The sequence below is a fragment of the Ranitomeya imitator genome, chromosome 1 (assembly GCF_032444005.1).
Source record: "Ranitomeya imitator isolate aRanImi1 chromosome 1, aRanImi1.pri, whole genome shotgun sequence".
NCBI classification, from domain to species: domain Eukaryota; kingdom Metazoa; phylum Chordata; class Amphibia; order Anura; family Dendrobatidae; genus Ranitomeya; species Ranitomeya imitator.
The window spans coordinates 781889203-781903579 of record NC_091282.1 but is presented as its reverse complement, the minus strand read 5'-3'; the positions used below and the strand labels follow the sequence as shown (position 1 = coordinate 781903579).

Here is a 14377-nt window from a genome sequence, read left to right as displayed (position 1 = left end):
TACTTTTTTTTCACAAAAAAATTCTTTTAGCCTCAATTTTTTCATTTTCACATGGGCAACAGGATAAAATGGATCCTAAAATGTGTTGGGCAATTTCTCCTGAGTACACCAATACCTCACATGTGGAGGTAAACCACTGTTTGGGCACATGGTAAGGCTCGGAAGGGAAGGAGCGCCATTTGACTTTTTGAATGAAAAATTATTTCCATCGTTAGCGGACACCATGTCGCGTTTGGATAGCTCCTGTGTGCCTAAACATTGGCGCTCCCCCACAAGTGACCCCATTTTGGAAACTAGACCCCCCAAGGAACTAATTTAGATGCCTAGTGAGCACTTTAAACCCTCAGGTGCTTCACAAATTGATCTGTAAAAATGAAAAAGTAATTTTTTTTCACAAAAAAATTCTTTTCGCCTCAATTTTCTCATTTTCACATGGGCAGTAGGATAAAATGGATCATAAAATTTGTTGGGCAATTTCTCCCGAGTACGCCGATACCTCATATGTGGGGGTAAACCACTGTTTGGGCACTCGGCAGGGCTCGGAAGAGAAGGCGTGCCATTTGACTTTTTGAATGGAAAATTAGCTCCAATTGTTAGCGGACACCATGTCGCGTTTGGAGAGCCCCTGTGTGCCTAAACATTGGAGCTCCCCCACAAGTGACCCCATTTTGGAAACTAGACCCCCCAAGGAACTTATCTAGATGCATATTGAGCACTTTAAACCCCCAGGTGCTTCACAGAAGTTTATAACGCAGAGCCATGAAAATAAAAAATAATTTTTCTTTCCTCAAAAATGATTTTTTAGCCTGGAATTTCCTATTTTGCCAAGGATAATAGGAGAAATTGGACCCCAAATATTGTTGTCCAGTTTGTCCTGAGTACGCTGATACCCCATATGTGGGGGTAAACCACTGTTTGGGCGCACGGCAGGGCTCGGAAGGGATGGCACGCCATTTGGCTTTTTAAATGGAAAATTAGCTCCAATCATTAGCGGACACCATGTCACGTTTGGAGAGCCCCTGTGTGCCTAAACATTGGAGATCCCCCAGAAATGACACCATTTTAGAAACTAGACCCCCAAAGGAACTAATCTAGATGTGTGGTGAGGACTTTGAACCCCCAAGTGCTTCACAGAAGTTTATAACGCAGAGCCATGAAAATAAAAAAAAAAAATATTTTCTCAAAAATGATCTTTTAGCCTGCAATTTTTTATTTTCCCAAGGGTAACAGGAGAAATTTGACCCCAAAAGTTGTTGTCCAGTTTCTCCTGAGTACGCTGATACCCCATATGTGGGGGTAAACCACTGTTTGGGCACATGCCGGGGCTCGGAAGTGAAGTAGTGACGTTTTGAAATGCAGACTTTGATGGAATGCTCTGTGGGCGTCACGTTGCGTTTGCAGAGCCCCTGATGTGGCTTAACAGTAGAAACCCCCCACAAGTGACCCCATTTTGGAAACTAGACCCCCAAAGGAACTTATCTAGATGTGTGGTGAGCACTTTGAACCCCCAAGTGCTTCATAGAAGTTTATAATGCAGAGCCGTGAAAATAATAAATACGTTTTCTTTCCTCAAAAATAATTATTTAGCCCAGAATTTTTTAATTTTCCCAAGGGTAACAGGAGAAATTTGACCCCAATATTTGTTGTCCAGTTTCTCCTGAGTACGGTGATACCCCATATGTGGGGGTAAACTACTGTTTGGGCACATGCCGGGGCTTGGAATTGAAGTAGTGACGTTTTGAAATGCAGACTTTGATGGAATGCTCTGCGGGCGTCACGTTGCGTTTGCAGAGCCCCTGATGTGCCTAAACAGTAGAAACCCCCCACAAGTGACCCCATTTTGGAAACTAGACCCTGAAAGGAACTTATCTAGATGTGTGGTGAGCACTTTGAACCCCCAAGTGCTTCATAGAAGTTTATAATGCAGAGCCGTGAAAATAATAAATACGTTTTCTTTCCTCAAAAATAATTATTTAGCCCAGAATTTTTTATTTTCCCAAGGGTTACAGGAGAAATTGGACCCCAAAAGTTGTTGTCCAGTTTCTCCTGAGTACGCTGATACCCCATATGTGGGGGTAAACCACTGTTTGGGCACACGTCGGGGCTCAGAAGGGAAGTAGTGACTTTTGAAATGCAGACTTTGATGGAATGGTCTGCGGGTGTCACGTTGCGTTTGCAGAGCCCCTGGTGTGCCTAAACAGTAGAAACCCCCCACAAGTGACCCCATTTTAGAAACTAGACCCCCCAAGGAACTTATCTAGATATGTGGTGAGCACTTTGAACCCCCAAGTGCTTCACAGACGTTTACAACGCAGAGCCGTGAAAATAAAAAATCATTTTTCTTTCCTCAAAAATTATGTTTTAGCAAGCATTTTTTTAGATTCACAAGGGTAACAGGAGAAATTGGACCCCAGTAATTGTTGCGCAGTTTGTCCTGAGTATGCTGGTACCCCATATGTGGGGGTAAACCACTGTTTGGGCACACGTCAGGGCTCGGAAGTGAGGGAGCACCATTTGACTTTTTGAATACGAGATTGGCTGGAATCAATGGTGGCGCCATGTTGCGTTTGGAGACCCCTGATGTGCCTAAACAGTGGTAACCCCTCAATTCTACCTCCAACACTAACCCCAACACACCCCTAACCCTAATCCCAACTGTAGCCATAACCCTAATCACAGCCCTAACCGCAACACACCCCTAACCACAACCCTAACCCCAACACACCCCTAACCATAACCACAACCCTAATTCCAACCCTAACCCTAAGGCTATGTGCCCACGTTGCGGATTCGTGTGAGATATTTCCGCACCATTTTTGAAAAATCTGCAGGTAAAAGGCACTGTGTTTTACCTGCGGATTTTCCGCGGATTTCCAGTGTTTTTTGTGCGGATTTCACCTGCGGATTCCTATTGAGGAACAGGTGTAAAACGCTGCGGAATCCGCACAAAGAATTGACATGCTGCGGAAAATACAACGCAGCGTTCCCGCGCGGTATTTTCCGCACCATGGGCACAGCGGATTTGGTTTTCCATAGGTTTACATGGTACTGTAAACCTGATGGAACACTGCTGCGAATCCGCAGCCAAATCCGCACCGTGTGCACATAGCCTAATTCTAAAGGTATGTGCACACGCTGCGGAAAACGCTGCAGATCCGCAGCAGTTTCCCATGAGTTTACAGTTCAATGTAAACCTATGGGAAACAAAAATCGCTGTACACATGCTGCGGAAAAACTGCACGGAAACGCAGCGGTTTACTTTCCGCAGCATGTCACTTCTTTGTGCGGATTCCGCAGCGGTTTTACAACTGCTCCAATAGAAAATCGCAGTTGTAAAACCGCAGTGAAATGCGCAGAAAAAAACGTGGTAAATCCGCCATAAATCCGCAGCGGTTTAGCACTGCGGATTTATCAAATCCGCAGCGGAAAAATCCGCAGAGGACCAGAATACGTGTGCACATTCCTAACCCTAACCCTAACCCTACCCCTAACCCTAACCCTACCCCTAACCCTAACCCTAACCCTACCCCTAACCCTAACCCTACCCCTAACCCTAACCCTACCCCTAACCCTAACCCTACCCCTACCCCTAACCCTATTCTAACAGTGGAAAAAAAAAAAATTCTTTATTTTTTTATTGTCCCTACCTATGGGGGTGACAAAGGGGGGGGGTCATTTATTATTTTTTTTATTTTGATCACTGAGATAGATTATATCTCAGTGATCAAAATGCACTTTGGAACGAATCTGCCGGCCGGCAGATTCGGCGGGCGCACTGCGCATGCGCCCGCCATTTTGGAAGATGGCGGCGCCCGGGAGAAGAAGGACGGGACCACGGCTGGATCGGTAAGTATGATAGGGTGGGGGGGGACCACGGGGGGGGGGATCGGAGCACGGGGGGGGGAATCGGAGCGCGGGAGGGGTGGAACGGAGCGCGGGGGGCGTGGAACGGAGCACGGGGGGGCTGGAATGGAGCACGGGGGGGTGGAACGGAGCACGGGGGGGGGTGGATCGGAGTGCAGGGGGGGTGATTGGAGCACGGGGGGGTGATTGGAGCACGGGGGGAGCGGGCACGAGCACGGGGGGGGAGCGGAGCACAGGACGGAGGGGAGCCGGAGCAGTGTACCGGCCAGATCGGGGGGGTGGGGGGGCGATCGGAGGGGTGGGGTGGGGGCACACTAGTATTTCCAGCCATGGCCGATGATATTTCAGCATCGGCCATGGCTGGATTGTAATATTTCACCCGTTATAATGGGTGAAATATTACAAATCGCTCTGATTGGCAGTTTCACTTTCAACAGCCAATCAGAGCGATCGTAGCCACGAGGGGGTGAAGCCACCCCCCCTGGGCTAAACTACCACTCCCCCTGTCCCTGCAGATCGGGTGAAATGGGAGTTAACCCTTTCACCCGATCTGCAGGGACGCGATCTTTCCATGACGCCGCATAGGCGTCATGGGTCGGAATGGCACCGACTTTCATGACGCCTACGTGGCGTCATGGGTCGGGAAGGGGTTAAATATCTAGAGGTTACGGCACCCTGGAGGATAGATAATAATCTTTTTGTTCAGTTTAGAGGCCCAAATAAGGGTAGAAAGGCATCTAAATCCACGATCGCGAGATGGATTAGATCCACAATAATTTCGGCTTATAAAACTCGGGGAAAAAATCCACCGGAATGTATCAAAGCACACTCGCCTAGATCAATGGCAGCCTCATGGGCAGAAAAAGGTGGGGCTTCAGCAGATCAAATTTGTAACGCTGCTTCCTGGACTAATCTTAGTACTTTTTCCAAACATTATAAACTAGACGTAATGTCAACGCAATTGGGGTTTGGCAGGAAGGTACTCCAGGCAGCATTCCCACCCTAAGAAGTAATCTGCTTTGGTACTTCTCCATGGTGCTGTCAGGTGGATGACCTGGAAAACGGTAGTTAGTCTTACCGGTAATAGTATTTCCGGGAATCTATCCTGACAGCACTGTTAGTTCCCTTCCCATGCTAATTTACTAAAAACTAATGTGATGTAAACATTTGTATCTTGTGTTGTGTTTAAATAAAATATTCCTTTTGGCATCCATCCAGATGTGGTACTTTGGAAAATCACTGACGGTTGGTAGGGGGAGGGTCCTTTTATACTCGTGGTTTCCTGTCCCACTGGGGATAAGAAGACAACCTCCATGGTGCTGTCAGGATGGATTCCTGGAAATACTATTACCGGTAAGACTAACTACCGTTTTTTATTTTTGTTTTATTACAGGAGACAAGTGATTCAGTGGAAATAGGCGTTTGTTGAGTATAACAGTGTTTTTTAAAACCTATTTTTTATTGAAATTTTTGAAATATACATTTACATACCAAATTATATAGACAAAAGAAGCAGATGCCTGTACACAGGAATGGCAGATAATGCAGACTTTAGCGAATTAAGCTGGCACGAAATAGAACACAGAAATTGAAATAAAAAACCTTAATCTAACATCAACTATTTGAATATGTCATCTAGCTGACATTAAGCTATATTGAACGCCATCATAAAAAGACTGTTATATTGTGATTAAATTATAAACCTAGACCTGGAAATATCCTCCCCTACTTTAATTCAGCCATAGTAACCCCAGGTTGTTTTTTAGATCCTCTAGTATGTACCAAGCGGTAGATGTGAAGGGCTCAACCATACTCCTTTTTCTCCCCAAAGAGCAGCAATTCACAATAAATTGCCTCCATTTCAAAATAAGCTTTCCCGCTTGCGTTTCTTTATTACATAAGGCATCCCTTTGCTCCACCTCCATAAAATGCTTTATTTGTGCTATTAATTGTACAATGGGGGATGAGTTTGGATCAAGCCAGTATTTAAGGAGCAGTTTCTTCACCAATATAAGTAAAGTATGCATCAGTATAGAAGGACCACCCATCTTCTTGCCAATATCATCTGTATTATTCCAGAACTGTAATAAGGCTAAATAGGGAGACAGGGTGTATCTCAGGTCCCAAATAGTATTAACCAAGTTTGAAACTAGTACCCAAAATGAAACTGATGCAGGGCAAGACCAAAGGCCGTTCATGAGATCAGAGTTAGTAGCATAACTGTGTTTATTTTTGAATAAAAAAAAGTGTTGTTTTTTTTAAAATTTAAAATAAAAGACTTTATCCTGGCTGTGTATTTACTATATAACCATAGGATTAATAATGGATAGATGTCTTATAGACGCCTCTCCATTAGTAATCCGTGGGCTTGATATCACCTGACAATACATAGGTGACATCAACCCCACAAATAAGAACCCCACTTACCGCCGCTACAGGGCAAGTGGAAAGAGCCAGACAAAGTGCCAGAATTGGCACATCTAATAGATGCACCTTTTCTGGGTGGCTGTGGGCTGCTATTTTTTGGTGGTGGTGGGAGGGCAATATCCATGGCCCTTTATGAGCCTGAGAATACCAGCCCCCAGCTGTCTGCTTTAGCTTGGCTGGTTGTCAAAAATGGGGGGACCCCACTCCGTTTTTTTTTTAATTATTTATTTAAATAATTAAAAAATATGACGTGGCAACCCCTCTATTCTTGATAACCAGCCTTGTTGAAGCTGACAGCTGAGGGTTGCAACCCCCAGCTGTGAGTTTTGCCTGGTTGGTTCTCAAAAATACAAGGAAACCCACAACTTTTTTATTTATTTATTTACAGGGCAGGCGCCGGCTGATGAATACTCCAATGGGCCGCTCCTGCTCTCACTGTTATTAGCGGCAGCAGGCGTCGGCTGATGGGAGCAGTAGCCCCATCAGCCAAAACCAACTTATCGGAGGTAAACTTTATACCTCCGGTCACAGCTGCTGACTCACGCAGTGTCTTTTGATAGCGTGGGAACCGCAGCTGTCTGAATGGCGATGATGATTTTACAGCTGATCAGAAGCAGTGTTTGCAGGGTTGTCATGCACGTGACAGCATGGCACACACTGGATGTGCGAGCCCCCCATTCAAGTGAGTGGGGTCCGTGTACTGTTCTGGTACCCAAACCTTTTGTAACTGTTCAGCCTAACCCGCAGGACCCGAACATCTCTATTTGTAATTACGGTATATAAATTAGCTCTCAAAATAATTGTCCTATTTACATAAAAAAGGTATATTGTAATTCCTGCAAGAATAGGGAATTTTGGATAGTAATAAAGCAAACTTTTCATAAATCAAATGTACAGATGACAAATAAAAAGTTTGTAATGCATTTTATTAGATAGCTTTACTCTGAACATTTAATTTCAGGCATTTCTCAGGTAACAGCTCAGTAAATGTTTCCTATCCTGATGCTTCATGGCCTATGAAGAGGGGAGGAGGGAGGAAGCAAGTTTGTCCTGAATCATACCCCAGAAAGAAACTGAATCTGGTACCAGAGCTAATAACCTAAAGAGCATCAGATCAACTAAGCTCCCCAAACATGATATCAGAAGAAAAGCAAACTAAAACATGAACTGGACTATTCATTTATGCACAGTTTATTGAAAGTTTAGATATGCTTCAAGTAGTGCTTGCCTAAATCCTGTTTTCCGTTCAACCTATCAGTTCTTATGATGAGTGCAGGGCTGCAGGCTTTCCTTATCGGTGCCTTTTTGCTCTGATATTTAGAGGAGAAGCTTTACTACTGAGCATGTACATAATGTGCAGCACAGATTCATATCCACCAAAAGAGATCCTTAGATCAGGAATAGAACAGACATTTATAAGACATTTCATAACTTTCCCAAATTCTTATGAAAAAATATTCAGCACATCCTGCATTTAAATACTGTACCCAATTTATTAGGTTTTAGTAGTCTGAGTCAGTCCATTTTATACTGACTCCGACTCCACAGCCCTGGTTATAAGAGGCTAATATCAGTCACATGTAATGTCTGGAGGTTATATCAGTACTAGAGCGTTATCAGACCCTCTTATATCCGTCCCTCATTTATAAAGTAGCTTTATATTATATCGGTGCTGGAGCCTTCATGACAGATTCATGTCAGACTAATCTGATCAGCTTCTATGAAGAGGTAAGTTCCGGACTGGACCAAGGGAACCCAGTGGACGTAGTGTATATGGACTTTTCAAAAGCTTTTGATACGTTGCCACACAAAAGGTTGATACATAAAATGAGAATAATGGGGATAGGGGAAAATATGTGTAAGTGGGTTAAGAGCTGGCTCAGGGATAGGAAACAAAGGGTGGTTATTAATGGAGCACACTCGGACTGGGTCACGGTTAGCAGTGGGGTACCACAAGGGTCAGTATTGGGCCCTCTTCTTTTTAACATTTATTAATGACCTTGTAGGGGGCATTCAGAGCAGAATTTCAATATTTGCAGATGACACTAAACTCTGCAGGGTAATCAATACAGAGGAGGACAATTTTATATTACAGGATGATTTATGTAAACTAGAAGCTTGGGCTGATAAATGGCAAATGAGCTTTAATGGGGATAAATGTAAGGTCATGCACTTGGGTAGAAGTAATAAGATGTATAATTATGTGCTTAATTCTAAAACTCTGGGCAAAACCGTCAATGAAAAAGACCTGGGTGTATGGGTGGATGACAAACTCATGTTCAGTGGCCAGTTTCAGGCAGCTGCTACAAAGGCAAATAAAATAATGGGATGCATTAAAAGAGGCATAGATGCTCATGAGGAGAACATAATTTTACCTTTATACAAGTCACTAGTTCGACCACACTTAGAATACTGTGCACAGTTCTGGTCTCCGGTGTATAAGAAAGACATAGCTGAACTAGAGCGGGTGCAGAGAACAGCGACCAAGGTTATTAGAGGACTGGGGGGTCTGCAATACCAAGATAGGTTATTACACTTGGGGCTATTTAATTTGGAAAAACGAAGACTAAGGGGTGATCTTATTTTAATGTATAAATATGAGGGGACAGTACAAAGACCTTTCTGATGATCTTTTTAAATATAGACCTGAGACAGGGACAAGGGGGCATCCTCTACGTCTGGAGGAAAGAAGGTTTAGGCATAATAACAGATGCTGGTTCTTTACTGTAAGAGCAGTGAGACTATGGAACTCTCTGCCGTATGATGTTATAATGAGTGATTCATTAATTAAATTTAAGAGGGGACTGGATACCTTTCTGGAAAAGTATAATGTTACAGGGTATATACACTAGATTCCTTGATAGGGCGTTGATCCAGGGAACTAGTCTGATTGCCGTATGTGGAGTCCGGAAGGAATTTTTTTCCCCAAAGTGGAGCTTACTATTTGCCACATGGGTTTTTTTTTGCCTTCCTCTGGATCAACATGTTAGGGCATGTTAGGTTAGGCTATGGGTTGAACTAGATGGACTTAAAGTCTTCCTTCAACCTTAATAACTATGTTACTATGATACTAATCAGAGTGATTCCTGCCATAAACAGTAGATCCTAAAACATCCCGCTATTCCAGATGTCGCGTCATTCCTGTATTATGTTTTGATAATTGCATTTCGAGCCTGGGAAAGCCACAAATTTCGCTCAGATTGTATCACCGCTCAGTGATGGAATACGTCTTCCATTTGTTTATCTGTGACCCTGAAATCTGTATTTTAACTTGTAGTCTGTGCTTTTGGGTATCATTCATTTCTCTTTATATAGTGAGCTTGGGGAAGAGACTTTGTTGAGAGAGGTACATTTCTCATAAACTATTGGGTGTAATAAAGTCCATACTCTTTCTAGAGCTGCAGGAGTGGTCACTGGCACGTACACCAGCACCTGAAGCTTCTGCTGTTACCATGTTAAATATACCGTACTTGTTTTGTATATTTATTTATTCAGGGGTCTTTACCAGATGCGATACTCTAAAGATAATGTCACGATGTTTCTTATTAAAAAAAATGTAGTGGTTTATTGGATTGTCCACCAAAAAGCATCATTGCAGCAAAACATAAAATAGGTCAAATAGTTACAAAGAGATTGTCCGTTTGTTCCCCATCTTTTCTGGGATCCTGAATACTAGATTGCGTCTGTCTCTGTCAAAAACATGGTTGAATGAAAAATCATGTGGTTAACTCGCATATCAGCTGTCCAGTATACAACCTGGTGTCTACTTGGTGTCCGTGTAAAGTGTGTCCTCCCCTTCCTGTGGGTCGCGTGGGCATATATGTCCGACATAGCACGTGTTTGCTACATATGGTGTTACCATCTACCCTGAGCTAAGTACAGGAGTAATACATGTAATATTAGCTAAACCTTCCACAAGGCAATGTGCTCAGTACAGAATTAAGAAGAATTAATAACTATTCATTAATATTTAGCATACCACTATTACTGACTATTTATGTTGTTTCTTATTGAAATTTTCTTTTCCTCTTCTAGGAAGCGAGGGATTGAAGTCGTACAGGTGAGTAGGATCACTTTTTATTTTCAGACTTCATAAATTGCATATATCATAGTTGGTTTTATCTGACTTCCTAATCCAGAGAAATCATTGAAAACCGTGAAAGTGGATATCTTGCTTATGTGCATAGTGAATTCACCAGTAGAATAGTGAGTGCCTCTCTGGAGTAAAAGGCTATGTGCACACGTTGACTATTTGCTTGCTGAAATTTCTGCAAGGTTTCTGCATCTCTTGGAAGGAAAAACGCTGAGGCAAAAACACGCGTTTATGTATGCTTTTATGCATGAGATTTGGCATACGTTTCTATATAGCAATGAAGGCTTTTTTTAGCTAAATAAAGATATTTAAAAAAAAAGTTTTGTGATGTATTTTCTTGGTTCAACACCACCTTTTTCATGCTGAAGCAGTGGCATTAGGGTTATGGGATTAGGGTTTGGTGTCAGCAACTGTCATTGACATCTAGCCCTAGGCTTAGTAATCAAAAGGTGTCAGCAGGACACCCTCATTACTAAGTCGGTAAGTAAATACAAACAAACACACACATTGTCACCATCCTATGTAGGGGCATTAACAGAACGAACTGAATAGGCTGTAACCAAACAGCAACTGTTAATTTTAAAGGAAAAAAAATAATTAAAAAAATTGCGTGGTCTCCCGCGTAATTTTAATAGCCAGCAGAGGGAAACATGAGGGCTGATGTTAATATTCTGGGACGGAGCCAATAGCCATAAAGGTTCCCAGGCTATGAATATCAGCTCACAGCTGTTTGCTTAGCCCTTACTGGCTAGTTTACAGGGGGGACCCCAGAAAAAAATTGACATAGGCTCCCCCTATAAAATCTAACCAGCAACGGTTAGGCAGACAGCTGCAGGCTGATATTAATAGTCTAGGAAGTGGCCATGGATATTGGCCCCTTTCCAGACTAAAAACATCAGCTCTCAGCCGCCCCAGAAAAGGCGCATCAATTAAAGGCACATAGACTCCTTTAATGATTATTAATTAAACCATACTCGCCAAACGCCTAATCCACTGACGCAGTTTCCTGCAACAAAAATAAAATAATAAACCACAATATTTCTCACCTGTCATAATGTCCCACGACGATCATGATGTCTTTGAAAGCAGTCACTGGTGTGACTACTATCAAAGACAGCCGGCGATACACTGACAGGAAGTAATCGCTCCCGCAATGAGCTGAGAAAGTTCTCACTCAGCGGCGCCGTAAGGGAGAACAGGGAGCTGACCAGCTCTGGTGAGCTTTCTCATGGCAGCTCAGTGATACACTCCTGATGTGACTTTTCTGCATGTGAGATCGCCATGGGACACTCGGGCTTACCTGGACTGTGGCGGACAGGTGTCTATATGGTGGTTTATTATTTTACATTTTTCTAGGAGATGAGATGAGGAAATTCGGTGTTAGGTGAGTATGATGGGTTTTTTATTTTTATTTGAATGTATATGTAATTATTTTACTTTTTTTTAAATTATATATAACTGTGAGCACAGGCGGCGGCAGATCAGTGACCGCAGACGTAGCCCGATGGGAGCAGTAGTCTCCTCCGCCCATGCCTGCTGACCTGCAGTAAGCTTTTTACCGCTGGTCACCACTGCGGGTCACATTCACAGCTGCGGGGTCACGCTGACATCTGACAGCGTGACCCGGCAGCACACTGACCGAGTATCTTACCGGCGGTAGCGTTACCGCCGATAAGAACCACTGCACCAGTGTTTCCCACACTGAAACACCATAGAAAGCCGGTATAAACGCAAACAAACTCAGAAAATCCGCAAACCTTTTTATTCCTGCGGTTTTTGCTGTAGTTTTGACTGACCCAATTAAAGTCAATGGGTGAAAAACATTGTAGAAAGAATTAACATGCTGCACACCAAAAAACGCACTGCAAAAACTCAAAGGAAATTTACTGATCATGTGATGTGCGCAACACTTCAGGATTGTCATTGAATTAGTTTCCATAAGTATTTCATAGCGTTTTTGGCCCATTTCGGTTTGGAAAAAATGCTGCCAAAACGCAAAGAAAAACACACACTGTGCATACAGCCTTATACAGGACTAGCTATTGAACCCGTTGTACGCCCGGGTGGCGAGCATTTATATTGGTATATGGTCTCCATCCTGGTATGTGCTGCTCCATCCTGCATCCCCATCCTGTCATGTGCTGCACCCATCCTGCGTCCCCATCCTGTCATGTGCTGCACCCATCCTGTTTCCCCATCCTGTCATGTGCTGCACCCATCCTGCGTCCCCATCCTGTCATGTGCTGCACCCATCCTGCGCCCCCATCCTGTCGTGCTGCATCCATCCTGCGTCCCCATCCTGTCATGTGCTGCACCCATCCTGCGTCCCCATTCTGTCATGTGCTGCACCCATCCTGCGCCTCCATCCTGTCATGTGCTGCACCCATCCTGCGTCCCCATCCTGGTATGTGCTGCACCCATCCTGCGTCCCCATCCTGTGTCCCCATCCTGTTATGTGCTGCATCCATCCTGCGTCCCCATCCTGTCATGTGCTGCACCCATCCTGCATCCCCATCCTGTCATGTGCTGCACCCATCCTGCGTCCCCATCCTGTCATGTGCTGCACCCATCCTGCGCCCCCATCCTGTCATGTGCTGCACCCATCCTGCATCCCCATCCTGTCATGTGCTGCACCCATCCTGCGTCCCCATCCTGTCATGTGCTGCACCCATCCTGCGCCCCCATCCTGTCATGTGTTGCACCCATCCTGCGCCCCCATCCTGTCATGTGCTGCACCCATCCTGCGTCCCATCCTGTCATGTGCTGCACCCATCCTGTGCCCCCATCCTGTCATGTGCTGCACCCATTCTGCGTCCCCATCCTGGTATGTGCTGCACCCATTCTGCGTCCCCATCCTGTCATGTGCTGCACCCATCCTGCGTCCCCATCCTGTCATGTGCTGCACCCATCCTGCGCCCCCATCCTGTCATGTGCTGCACCCATCCTGCGTCCCCATCCTGTCATGTGCTGCACCCTTCCTGTGTCCCCATCCTGCGTCTCCATCCTGGTATGTGCTGCACCCATCCTGCGTCCCCATCCTGTCATGTGCTGCACCCATCCTGCGTCCCCATCCTGGTATGTGCTGCACCCATCCTGCGTCCCCATCCTGTCATGTGCTGCACCCATCCTGCGTCCCCATCCTGTCATGTGCTGCACCCATCCTGCGTCCCCATCCGGGTATGTGCTGCACCCATCCTGCGTCCCCATCCTGTCATGTGCTGCACCCATCCTGCGCCTCCATCCTGTCATGTGCTGCACCCATCCTGTGCCTCCATCCTGTTATGTGCTGCACCCATCCTGCGTCCCCATCCTGGTATGTGCTGCACCCATCCTGCTTCCCCATCCTGTCATGTGCTGCACCCATCCTGCGTCCCCATCCTGTCATGTGCTGCACCCATCCTGCGCCCCCATCCTGTCATGTGCTGCACCCATCCTGCGTCCCCATCCTGGTATGTGCTGCACCCATCCTGCGTCCCCATCCTGTCATGTGCTGCACCCATCCTGCGTCCCCATCCTGGTATGTGCTGCACCCATCCTGCGTCCCCATCCTGTCATTTGCTGCACCCATCCTGTGTCCCCATCCTGGTATGTGCTGCACCCATCCTGTGTCCCCATCCTGCGTCCCCATCCTGGTATGTGCTGCTCCCATCCTGCGTCCCCATCCTGTCATGTGCTGCACCCATCCTGCGTCCCCATCCTGGTATGTGCTGCGTCCCCATCCTGCGTCCCCATCCTGGTGTGTGCTGCAACCATCCTGCGTCCCCATCCTGGTATGTGCTGCAACCATCCTGCGTCCCCATCCTGGTATGTGCTGCAACCATCCTGCGTCCCCATCCTGTCATGTGCTACACCCATCCGGGGGCCTGAGCAGGCGGGGACACCGGCGCGCTGTGGGGGTCAGGTGCCGGTATCGCCGCCAGCTCAGGCCCCCCAGCACTTACCATACTCACCTGTCTGTCCCGTTCCAGCGCTGCGCGCCGCCATCTTCCCGAT

At 45.6% G+C, this 14377-nt stretch overlaps 1 protein-coding gene across 1 annotated transcript in view; it reads left to right on the top strand.

The window, feature by feature from the left end:
* Positions 1-14377, top strand: part of ITPK1 (inositol-tetrakisphosphate 1-kinase) — a 207014-nt gene that overhangs the window by 38057 nt on the left and 154580 nt on the right. The window contains exon 3 of the mRNA XM_069737043.1: positions 10327-10351. Within this exon, the coding sequence (XP_069593144.1) occupies positions 10327-10351 (25 nt within the window). The remainder of the gene's footprint in view (positions 1-10326; positions 10352-14377) is intronic.